At 45.9% G+C, this 12,410-nt stretch overlaps 1 protein-coding gene across 3 annotated transcripts in view; it reads left to right on the top strand.

The window, feature by feature from the left end:
- Positions 1-7,278: 7,278 nt before the first annotated feature.
- SORL1 (sortilin related receptor 1) overlaps positions 7,279-12,410 on the top strand; it is a 112,720-nt gene continuing 107,588 nt past the window's right edge. For 2 of the 3 annotated variants that reach the window (XM_088657808.1, XM_035139112.3), the window contains exon 1: positions 7,280-7,667. In XM_088657808.1, the coding sequence (XP_088513934.1) occupies positions 7,347-7,667 (321 nt within the window). In that variant the 5' untranslated portion in view covers positions 7,280-7,346. Of the gene's footprint in view, positions 7,668-12,410 lie in introns of all 3 variants that reach the window. The other variant, XM_088657809.1, reaches the window with a different exon arrangement.

Below are 12,410 nucleotides of genomic sequence, written 5' to 3' on the forward strand. Positions count from 1 at the left end.
GTGGCAAATGTTGGGTCCTGCTGATCCCATCAGCTTATTTGGACAAAACGCTGACTCTGTTTAAGGCCTCTTCGTACACAGCGGAAAAGGTAATCAGCTCTGTCTGTTCTTTGCAAGAAAAGATTTGTTGCAATTACTTTTAAAAAATTTGTTACACTAGTGCGTCTGCGGGTCTGAAATGCAACCCACACCCCTGGAAAAGGGAATTCCATGTCAACACACACTTCTCATTTGCTGGAAGGTTTTAAACTACTCCTTGAGTCTTCAATCTCTCTCTCTCTTTTTATGAAGCAGTGTGGCAAGGGACTTCTTCTTTTTTAAGTCTCTTTACCTAAGTGTTCATACTGTTCCTTGCTGATGGGATCCAGATGCAAGATAAATTCTAATGTGTTTCCCTCTCTACCCGTAAGCTATAGGATGGAGAAGCTGGTAGCAATGTATTAAGCATTTCCTTCAAGCACAGGGGGCGGAGTGGAACTAGCATGTCTGGCTCACTTTGGGTTCATTTTGCTCCTTTGTGGGAAACCACTTCTCAGCAGAGTCAGTTGTTGCAGTGAACTAGGGCTGGTGCAACACAGCAGTTAAAAGCATCAGCTATGATCCAAAGCTTTGGGATGATGGCCGGAATATAAATTTAAAAAAATGAATGAGGGTGTTAGACTAGGTCTAGGACCTGGGAGACTAGGGTTCAAATTCCCTCTGAGCTATGAAGCTCACTTCACGGCCTTGGGCTAGTCACTGTCTCTTGGCTTAATCTACTTCACAGGGTTGTTGTGAGGATAAAACAGAGACAGGGAAAATCATATGATGTCACCTTGCGCTCCTTGGAGGAAGAGTTAACAACGATCAAACCCGAAGCAAACAAATTGCAAAAAATAGAAACAGAAAGCTCTTTGTAGAGCCAAATGAAAACCATACACTTACTGTTGGGAGCAAACAAACAAACAACTTAAAGCAGGAACCTGGTCTGTCTATCTATCTATCTATCTATCTATCTATCTATCTATCTATCTATCATCTATCTATCTATCTATCTATCTATCTATCTATCTATCTATCATCTATCTATCTATCTATCTATCTATCTATCTATCTATCTATCTATCTATCTATCATCTATCTATATCTATATCTACAATATGCCAAAAGTAATATAGCATAATACTGGCCTACCTTGCAGGTTTGTTGTAAGGATTACTGAGATTGTGGACAGGAATTGCTTTGAGCACATGTAAAAAATGTGATATAAATATTTGTTTAGAAATTTTCTGTTGAGGAAGCTGTTTATTTACCATAATTACATTGATTCTATAGTAAATCCTCTAAAAATTTATCTACGTCTTCCAACAAACTCAATTCATCATGCATGAGGCTTGTTTTATTCACATGGCAGTCCTGTGGGGTAGATTTGGGTGAGAGATTGGCGCGGTCAAGACATCCTGCAAAAATGTGGTTTGAACCAGCCATAACGTATACACTAACCATGGTTTAGAGTAGCTTCCATAGGCTCAACACACCAGTCGCTGGAGGCAAAATAGTAGTAGTACTGTAGTAGTAGTACTGTAGTAGTAGTAGTAGTAGTAGTAGTAGTCACCTAATAATAATAATAATAATAATAATAATAATAATAATAATCACCCACCCTGATCTGAAATCTGAAGTGCTACAGTTCAGGATTCCACCACACAATTCTGTGCTGTGCTAGAACAGCTTTTTAAAATCTTTGGGGATCTTCAATGAAGCTCTCCTCTCCCGCGATCTCAGAATATGATCAACCCTTCTGTAAGGGCAATTAGCAGAAATCTTGCTGCGATCAGGATTTCTTCCCCACCCTGCCCCATTCCTATCCAGCCCTGCCTTCCAGCTGAAGCTTGTGCCGTAGAAATCTCATAAGGAGAAACAATTTCATACCCTCCTTAATATCACGACCCCTAATACACTGGAGGAACATTTCTCACTAATTGAGTCAGAGCAGCTGAAAGGTACATAATTGCCGTCCACTCAATCAGTTAAAAAGAAAAAGAGAAAGAAAGAAAAAAGGATGCTAACTGGATTTGGAAGTGTAAAGCAGATCACAGGGAATGGCCTCAGCAAGATAAACACCAGCCCAATAGTAGGGATGGTCTGGTTTTAAGATCAATGTGTCGATGTACAGACCTGGTTACCTCTGCTGGTAACCAGTTTCAAACAAGTTTCAAACCAAACCCAAAATGCAGTGTATATGCTTTTCAACTCTATAAGCAGCAGAGAATTCCACTAGGACAAATCATAGCTCAGTCGGTAGAGCACAATTTCTTAATTTCACATTTGTGGGTTTGAGCCCCACATTGGGCAGATAGATTCCTGCATTGTAGGGGGTTGGACTAGATGACTCCAGGGGTACCTTCCAACTCTACCATTCTGTGATTCCTTGTGAGATTGCAAACATCGCTGTAACCTGCCCAGGTACCTTGCGCTGAAGGGCAGGTAAGAAATGAAATGAAACCAATAAATAAAATAACGTTAAAGCCCTGCTGGATCAGACCACAGCCCATCTAGTCTGTGTTCACATGGCAGCTTGTTCCGTTTTCAAGACTTTCCCCCAACTGTTAATATTTCCTGCACAATATTTAGCTTCTGCACGATATAAAAGCTACTTCAGGAGCTATAGTGGAATATGGTACTCATTTCTGTGTTATTTGCTTCCAGGATAAACCCATTGGCAAATAATATGGAAATGAGCACTAAACTTCTGTGATATCCCACAATAGTTCTAGAAGTGGTTTTTACAGCATGTGAAAGCTTAAATAGAATGTGGAAGTTAACACTTAGGTAATAAGTCCAGCATTCTGTTCTTACAGTGGCCAAGTAGATGCCCCAATCACACACACACACACACACACAAGAGCAGGACACAAGGGCAATAGCAGCACTTTCTGCACCCCCTGTGATTCTCAGCATCCTACCTCACCAGTGGAGGTAGAACACAGCTGTCAACCTTATAACTTCGTACTTTTCTGATGGGCAGATTCAGAGCTGCTTCTCCCCTTCCTCCTTCCACACACAGGTGAAATCGAACAGGTGCAACCAGCAGCTTTGCAGGTAAGTGTGATTTTAATTGTTATTAAATGAGCCCGGTCTTGGCCAGGGAGGGCAGGGTATAAATAAAATAATAATAATAATAATAATAATAATAATAATAATAATTGTTATTAGCTGAGGTTTTGAGAGTTAATTTTATTGTATACTATTATATTCTAATAGATTATTGAATATGAATAATTTTATTGTATACTATTATATTCTAATAGATTATTGAATATTACCATATTGGCCCTAATATAAGCCGCACCCGCAAATAAACTGCACCTTTGAATCAGCGCTCCCGGGCTGTTCTGTCGGGGGGGGGGGGAGGAGTGGCACCACTTTGCATAGCTGCCAAGTTTTCCCTTTTCTTGCGAGGAAGCCTATTCAGCATAAGGGAAAATCCCTTTAAAAAAGGGATAACTTGGCAGCTATGCCACTTTGTTGGTGGCGTAAGGTCATGAATATAAGCCGAACTTTAACTTTTCACAATCGGAATGTGGGGGAAAAGGTGCGGCTTAATATTCGGGCCAACGTGGTACTTTATTTGATATAGGTCGTTGCATTTTAAAGCTGTGTTTTATTATGACTTTCTAGATTATTAGTCATTTCATTTCTATACTGCCTTATATTTTAAAGGAAAAATCTTAAAGCGGTTTACAACACATCAAAACATCGAATGAAACATATTCAAGCTTCAAGGAGAATATTTCAGATCCTTCTCCAAGGGGGTCAAAGATTATAAGGTGTGTGTTCTTTGTTGGATATTCTGTTGCTGTAAACCGCCTTGTGAATGGTAATATAGAAAGGTGGTATACTAATTAAAAGTGAAATGAAATAGCATCAAGTCTCCTGCCCTTCATCGACCCTGCCAAGTACATATACGGTGGTGGGGGGGGGGGAGAAAGAGCACAGGAGAGCCCCCCCCTTTTATTTGCTAGCTCAGCAAAAGTGCTTTCCCTTTCATCATGACACCCTCGGCATCAAGATCAGCCCTCTGAGCATTTTTGAGAGTGGTAGGAAGAGAGGTTGATGGGGACTAGAATATTTAGCATAGCTTTAATATTCCATAATGGGCCTCTGCCACCTGCACACGGAGAGTCAATCACATTCCTCTTTGCCTCTAACCCTAGGAGAAGCCGAGTGCTTCATTCTAGCCATTTATCATACAAAGCCCAGAGATGGAGGAAAAGACCTCAAAGGTCAGAAAATCCATCTTCCCGTTGTCAGGGGAGAATTGGCCATATATTATCATATATCATCCTGCAGAAGGTCTGACCTGGCTCATGCAGACGTCAGGAGAAAGAGGCATGGCAGGATGTGTTTGACAAGAGTTTGGGCCACCCAAAGGATCCTGGGAATGTTTGCTGTATTTATTTACTTTTCCCATTTAAATCCCACCTTCCCTCCAAGGAGCCAACAGAGGAGGTACACACAGTTCTCCACCTCCCCATTTTATCCCCACAACAATCCTAGGTTAGGCTGAGATACTGTGATTGGCCCAAGGTCACCCTGAAAGCTTCGTATCTGACCAGGGATTCAAACTAGTCCCCCAGGTCCTAGTCCAACACTCTAACCACTACACCACACTGCCTTCTCCCACTGTGGCTCAGGTCCTGTTCTTGTAGCATCAGCCAAACCACCCCTTAGGACAGGGGTCACCTATGTGGCACTTATGGATGCAATGGTGCCCTTGAGGTCTGCCCCTGGTGTACATAGAATTGTAGAGTTGTAAGGGACCCTGAGAACCATCTAGTCCAGGAGTCCCCAAACTAAGGCCTGGGGGCCGGATGCAGCCCAATCGCCTTCTCAATCCGGCCCGCGGACGGTCCGGGAATCAGCGTGTTTTTACATGAGTAGAATGTGTCCTTTTATTTAAAATGCATCTCTGGGTTATTTGTGGGGCATAGGAATTCATTGATTTTTTTCCCTCCAAAATATAGTCCGGCCCCCCACAAGGTCTGAGGGACAGTGGACCGGACCCCTGCTGAAAAAGTTTGCTGACCCCTGATCTAGTCCAACCCCCCACAGTGCAGGAATATGCAGCTGTGTCAACATCTCCCTGCCAGCCACTGCCCCTTTGGTCATGAAGTGAGGGTGGTTACCTTCTTCCTGAAAAACAACATAAGAGAATGGAAATAGGAACTTGGAAGAATGTTGCTCATCCCCACTTGCCTCTTTCAGTTCCATGTGCTTTTCAGTGCTCTCCAGATCCCTTGGGAAAGCAATGTGTGATTTGGTGGTAGAGGAGACATCAAGAAGGGTGTGTGTGTGCCCATGGCACTGGCTCAAAAATCCAAATGTGCCCAGCAGTCTACATAAGTGGGCAACCCTTGCATTAGAACATCAGAGAAATATTTACAGAGTGTCTTGTGATGACAAATGAGACTAACAGTCCCCTGTTGCCTGCCTCTTGTATATGGGACACCCCATTGGCTGAGTAGTTGTGACATCATGGAATGTTCCCCAAAGATTCTAAGCACATGGGGGAAAGGAACCATGGAATACAGTGGAACCTCGGTTTATGAACACCTCGGTTTACGAATTTTCGGTTTACGAACGCTGGAACGGATTAATTCACTTTCCATTACTTTCAATGGGAAAGTTCACTTCAGTTTATGAATGCTTCAGTTTAAGTACTCCGCGGACCGTCTGGAACAGATTAATCCACCTTCCATTACTTTCAATGGGAAAGTTCGCTCCAGTTTATGAACGCTTCAGTTTATGAACAGACTTCTGGAACCAATTGTGTTCATAAACCAAGGTACCACTGTACTGACAATTTAGGAGCCTGGCGAATGGTCCAAGGGAACTTGACACTACAGCACCGGTGAAACTGAAAAGATGGAGCAAGTAAAATGGGAGAAGCGGTGATCAGGTATGTGTGAAGCGCCTCTAAAGGGAATGGAAACACTAAGCACACAATAGCGGTAGGTCGTTTTATACCAGGGTGGCTAACCTATGGTTACCTAGATGTGCCTGGACTCCAAATCCTATCAGCCCAGCTTGCGCGGCCAATGGTCAGGTATGATGGGAGCTGTAGTCACAGGTTAGCCACCCCTGTGATCTATGTGCAGTCAGATCACCACCTTTCCCATGAGTGCTCCTCCTCACTGCTTAAGAGGGCCAGTGTGGTGAAGCGGTTAGAGTGCCAGACTAGGACTTGGGAGAACAGGGTTCAAATCCCCACTGGGCTGTGAAGCTGATCAGGTGTCCTCAGGCCAGTTGCTGCCTCTCTGCCTAAATTATCTCAAAGGGATTAAATGAATAGGTGGATCTGTACATGCATTACTATGAGTTCCTTACTGAAAAGATGGGATAAAAATGCAGTAAGTACAGTAAGTACAGTAAGTACAGCAAGTAAGTAAATACAGATATTGAATAAATAAACATAAGGCTAGAGCAAAACGGATGCATTTTCCAGCTCCAGCATATTTAGTATGCTGAGTTTACCCGCTCTCGTTTTACAACATAAGAAAGCAAAGGAAGAAGAGCCTGTTGGATCAGGCCGCTGGCCGACCTAGTGCCTTCATTTATACCCCTTCAGAAAGGCGCTTGTCACATGAGACCATGGGCTCTTCTGTAAAGCTCTAAAGGTGCTTTGAAACACACACGTGCACGCACAAAAACACACACATCGCAGGGAACCCGGAGGAACCTTTCCAGGGTTCACGTTCTTCTTTTTGCGCTTGCAAAGAAAACATTTCTGCGCGGGGCAAAACAAATAAAGGCGATGTTATCGACTCTTTTTTTTTAATTCGCGAAAGCCCTTTCGCTTTTAAGGTCCTGCTGCTGTTACTTCTGGGAGGTCAAAGCCAGGAGCAGGCAAAGAAGATTACGGAGAAAAGCGTGCGTGCGTGTGTGCGTTTTGTGGGGGTGGGGGATGGATTGACACGTGACTTGCACCCGCACACCGTGGCCGGCTGGTGCAAGCCAGAGGCTGCGAATGCAAATACAAACAACAACAACAACAACAACACACCAGCGAATAATTTCGCTACGCACGCGCCCGCTTGCTCGCTGCTCTGCCCCGCACCGCGCAAAAGGCAAGGGAGGGTTGCAATGCCCCGGGAAGCAGCGCGTGCAGCCCCGGGCCCTTGGCGCGCGCCGGAGCCGAGCTGCCTGCAGCTGGCCTGAATCTGCTCGCTGCTGTTGCTCCCTCGCCACCCCCCTCCCCGCCGCCACCGGGTTTCCCGGCTTTGCAATCCTATTGCACATTCTGTCCTGGCGGCGGCGCCCCACTTTGCAGCTAGCCAAGCCGGCGGAGCGCGGAGGCAGCGAACATGGCGACAGGGAGAAGCCGCGCCGGGGAGCCGCGCTCTCCGCTCCGGGAAACGGCCCCCCGGCTGGCGATGCCGCCGCGTCTCGCCCTCCTCCTCCTCTTCCTGCTCTCCGCCTGCAGCCTCCGGCCGGCCGAGTCCACCGACAAGACCTTGCGGCTGCACGCCGCTTACACATCCCGAGCCCAGGACCGGGGCTTCGAGGTGCTGCGGGCGAGGAGTCCCGATGGCACAGTCAGGCAGCCGGCGCCGGGCGAGATGCTGCGGAACAAGCGGAGCGCCGCCGCTGCCCAGCAGCAGGAATCCATGAAGGTGTACGGACAGGTGAGCGGGCACCTTTGGGGCCACCTTCTGGCACCCCTCCATCGCCTTGTCTCGCAAGGCTCCCCCCGATTTGGCAAGCCAGCCAGCCAGCCAGCATCGCGCGGAATTTGGAGCGGGGAGGGGGCGCGCGCTCTGCTTCCAGGTCCTTGCGTTTTCTTTGCAACATCCTCCACTCACCCCCTTTGCAAAAGGAGCTTTTGTTATTGCCCCCCCCCTTTGCGCGGCGCTGTCTGGTTGGAATGCACGCAGTTCTCAGTCCAATGTTCCTTCGTTCACCGCCGCCTTTGAGCCACGCGCGGTTTTAAATTGGGTAGTGGGCGCCCTTCACTTCGCCCTGCCTCTTCCTCCCCCCACCATCATACTCCGCATCCCCCTCCCTAAATGGATCAGGGGCTCTGGGCTTCCTGGCTCTTAGGCGATCTCTCTCTTTCCTTTTTTGTTGTTGGGGGGGGGGGGAGGTTTGCGACTCAGGTGACTCGCAGGTCCAGTTGCAAAGGTGGTTGGTGGTTGTTGTTGTATCACACGCGTAACTGGTGGGAATCGAACTGTAAATATATCTTCTTTGGAATCGTTCAGTGTCAGATGCAAACAATGCAGTGCGGGGAACGGATAGCTGCAGCAGCTTCTCAGCCGCTGCTCGGGCAGGAGGCCAGTTTTGGGCAACCTTGGATCACACTGTCATTTTTATTTTTATTTTTTTGCTCATCTTGCAACCTCCCTCCCAAAAGTTTAAAAGCATCCGACTGGGATTCAGGTTGCCACTGTTGTTTTTCCTTTCCCCTTTTTGCTCTGGAAAAAAAATGGCAAGGAATTGGTGCAACTCAGGTTAGCTTTGCAAATTAGTTAACTAGTCCAACATTGTGACATAGCCCTTTTTGTTTGTTTATGGTCTTTGGAAGGAAGGAAAGAAATATATCCAACTTTTGCAAGACCTCCTTTCATGGTCACCTGATGGCAGTTCTTCCTCACCATAGGCGAGCAACTGTTTACCTTTCACCTTTTTGTCACAGGCTTCTCTTTCTGAGATCCATCCAAACTAGAGGTTTAATTCTCATCTTAAGTTCTGGCGCAGCTTAATTGGCACATCCCCCCTGGGAACAAGAGAAACACACCTGTGACTTAACTTAAGACAGTTGTCTCAGGTGTGGGTCTGAAACACCTTGCTGTTGCTTATGCATGTAAGCAGGGGGGAAGTTACTTCAGGAGAAAAAAGCCCTGGGGTATCAATTTCTGGATTTTGATTGTTCAAACATCTTATTGTTTTGCCTGTTTGCAAACCTGAGATGGCAGTAGGCATCTCATACTGAGTCCTTTCGGAGAAAACAAGTCTTTTTTCTCCCCCCCCCCTTTTTTTGCTTTTGAGTTTTCCTTTCTCCTCTTCCCTCCAAATCCCCTTTCCTTTTGTGTTGTGTTTTTGGTTGTAAGCCTTGAGAGTGGGGACCATTTTTATCACATTGGTAAACTGTTCTGGGAACCTCCCTCCCCCAGCTGAAGAACAGGATAAAAGACTTTAAATCAATAAATAAAAATAACAGACCCTCTTCGAATGATTTACCGCAGGGGAAGGTGTGTAAGAGGATAATACCACATTCCTCTGAACATGAAATCTCTCAAATGCATCAAGTTGCATACCTGATAATAAGCAGGTGCAGGTTGTGTGTTTGATCACTTTAGGCCGGAGAGTAATGGTAGGTTTCTGGGGTACCAAATAGTCTCCAGCAATTGTTGGACTACAACTCCCATCATCCCTAGCTAGCAGGACCAGTCATCAGGGATGATGGGAATTGTAGTCCCAAAACAGTTGGAAACCCAAATTTGGGAAACACTGATAGAGGCTTTTCATCTGGCCTCAACCTCTGATCCCAAGGTATAACCCCCTGCCCTGCTCCAAATCATGCACACAAGAATATGGGAAGCTGCCTTAGTTCATGTCTGACATCCACCTAGCTCAGCACTAACAGGCAGCAGCTGTTCAGGGTTTGCGGCTTGAGAACCTAACTGGAGATGGCGAGGATTGAACCTGGAACCTTCTGCATGCAAGGCAGATGTCCTACCACTGAGCTAGGGCCCTTTCCACATGGGAAGCTGCCTAACACCGTGTCAGACGGTTGGGTCCATCTAGCCCATTATTGTCTACACTGATTGGCAGCAGCTCTCTGGGGCTTCAGACAGGCCTTCCTCCCAGTCCTGATCCTGGGACCTTCTGCAAGCAAAGCAGATGATCTGCCTCTGACCTATGGCCCGTCCCCTAAAAACACACGGTTCTATGCCTTGAACACTTCCACCCAAGCTGAGATGCAGTCAAGGGACTCCTTAATTTCCTCTTCTGCATCGTTAACACAGCATGGGATTCCTGCCTTGCAGGGGGTTGGACTAGATGACCCTTGGGGGTACCTTCCAACTCTACAATTCTGTGATATTCTCTCTCTCTCTCTCTCTGTCTGTCTCACGAACAAGACACAGGGAAATGGTACTGAGCAGCTGAGTTCCGAAGGCCTGTCTTGCTGTTCTGGGAAATGAGGTTAAGAAGCCTATAATTTCTTTATTACACGACAACCCTGCATGGTAGGTCAGGCTGAAAGACAGTGAGCAGCGGCCTCCAACATCACCCAGTGAGTTTCACAGCTGAGTGGGATTTTGATCCCTGATCTCTCAAGTCTGTGCCTGCTTCTGCAACCGCTATACCTCAATTGGTGGAGCCATGGTTTGCTGGCCGGTGCCTCACCCTATTCTGTATGGCCTGTTAAAAACTGCCAGGGCAGAGCATGGGTGGGGAACTTCCAGCCCTGGGCCCCCAATATGGTCCTCCAAACCTCTCCATCTGGCCCTCTGGACTCTCCACATCTGTCCACAGCCACAGCCATCAGTTGCCTTGCTTTGCGCCTTCCTTGAGGCTTCTTGCCTGGCTGGACTTTGTCCTTTAACTCTGATCATGCCTCTTGCTTGCCTGCTGGAAGGGCAGAGGAGAAGGTGTGTGTGTGTGTGTGTGTGTGTGTGTGTGTGTGTGTGTGTAGAAACTACTTCACTGTAAAAGAAAAAAATCTTTTCTCCGGCCCTGTATTGGAGGAATGTGTAGTTTTCCCCCCCCCCAGTGAATTAGAGGACTCACATTTAATTTTAGTCCCGATGGGAGGGAGGGAGGGAGGGTGTTGGACTTGTACGAAGTGTTAGAAAGGAGAAGGGTTAGAATACCCTTGTGGAAAGACTGTTCTTATCCGTGCTGAAATCAAAGAGTTACTTGCATTTCTAACAGCCTGCCCGATCCGTTTTCAGAAATGGCAACCACTATTTTTAGGCGATACAGAAAAGGAGCATTCAGAGCACAGCTATGCTTCCTTAAAGGCGTTCCCAGACTTTATCCAAATTGTGCTTATTTGGCTCTTCCCCATTAAAAAAAATGGCCTTTTGTTGATGACGTGTGTCCACATGTTGGGCTAGTTTGCATTTATATTCCTTCTTTCCACCTAGTTTCACAGATCTTATATATATAAACAGAAACTGGAAGAAGAAGTGACCCCCACTGTGAACTATGGAGTATACCATAAAGAGGTTTATTTATCCAACACATTTCAACTCCTGCTGGACTTTTTCCAGAGAAATTCAGAAAACTGATTCAAAATATATAGGTGCTACCTCTTCTCTTTCTTATGCTACTTTATTTCATTTGCCTACAGCAATCGAATGGTTTCAGTTTTTGCTTTTGCTTTCACTTCCTTTTGGGGGTTCCTGTTTTCTTTGCATACAGTATTTTATTTTTAAAGTAGCCCTGTAAAAAAATAGGGAAATGTAGCCAGATCAAGAGGACAGCAACAACTCACTTCCAATAGCAGAGGGGATAGTGGTTCAGAAAGGTATTCAGGCCAAAGATGCTTTGTAACAGAGAAGTTTTCACTTGTTGTTTTAAATGCCGCTGAGTGAAATCTCCTGGGGCAGGGAGTTCCACAGGGGCACTTCAGTGGAAAAGGCCCACTCTCATATACCCACCTACTGTGACACACATAATGGTGGAATATAGAACAGACCCCAGTCTGATTTTAAATCATTACATATATGGTTTTCTGATTTTAAAACATTATATGGTTGTTGTTGTTTTTTAAAAAAATTGTTTGGTTTTATAGATGATTGTTCTAAAGCGCTCTGATTTTTCTTTTTCTGTGTAAACCAAGGTTTGCAAGCCAACAGCAACAAACTATGGATTTAAGCTGTGCTTTGTTGCCAATGAACAAACCACAGTTAAGCCTTCCCATGGGATCTTGAATTGTAAGCTAGGGTTGTCATCACAGTATACTGAACCATGGTTTATTAAACAATGGCTTAGCATTATGTGCGAACCTTTCCCAGTAGCTTAACTGTGGTTTGTTTATTGGCAAGAAAGTGTAGCTTAAATCCATAGTTTATTGCTGTTGGCTTGCAAACCTTGGCTTGCTTGAACTATGGTTTGGCATTCTGTGTGAATCTAGCACACTTCCTTAACCATGGTGTATTTGACTGCTCACTCCAGATCCTCATCAGGCTACAAAGACAAGGTCAGTTCGGGTGACAGTGAGTGGGGGAGCAGGCATGAGCCCCCTCTACTGATTGTCCAAGACTGGCACTCTTGGAGCACTATTTCCCCCTGCAAGATCAGCATCGTCCAAGAGCCTTGGTGATCCAGCTTGCTAGAGGCTTCACAACCCCACCTACCATTTTTACAGTCCCGGGTAGGCAGCAAAATCAAGAAGTAGGGTGGCTGGATAACTAGGA

This window comes from Zootoca vivipara, chromosome 14, assembly GCF_965207765.1.
Source record: "Zootoca vivipara chromosome 14, rZooViv2.hap1.1, whole genome shotgun sequence".
In the NCBI taxonomy this organism is placed as follows: domain Eukaryota; kingdom Metazoa; phylum Chordata; class Lepidosauria; order Squamata; family Lacertidae; genus Zootoca; species Zootoca vivipara.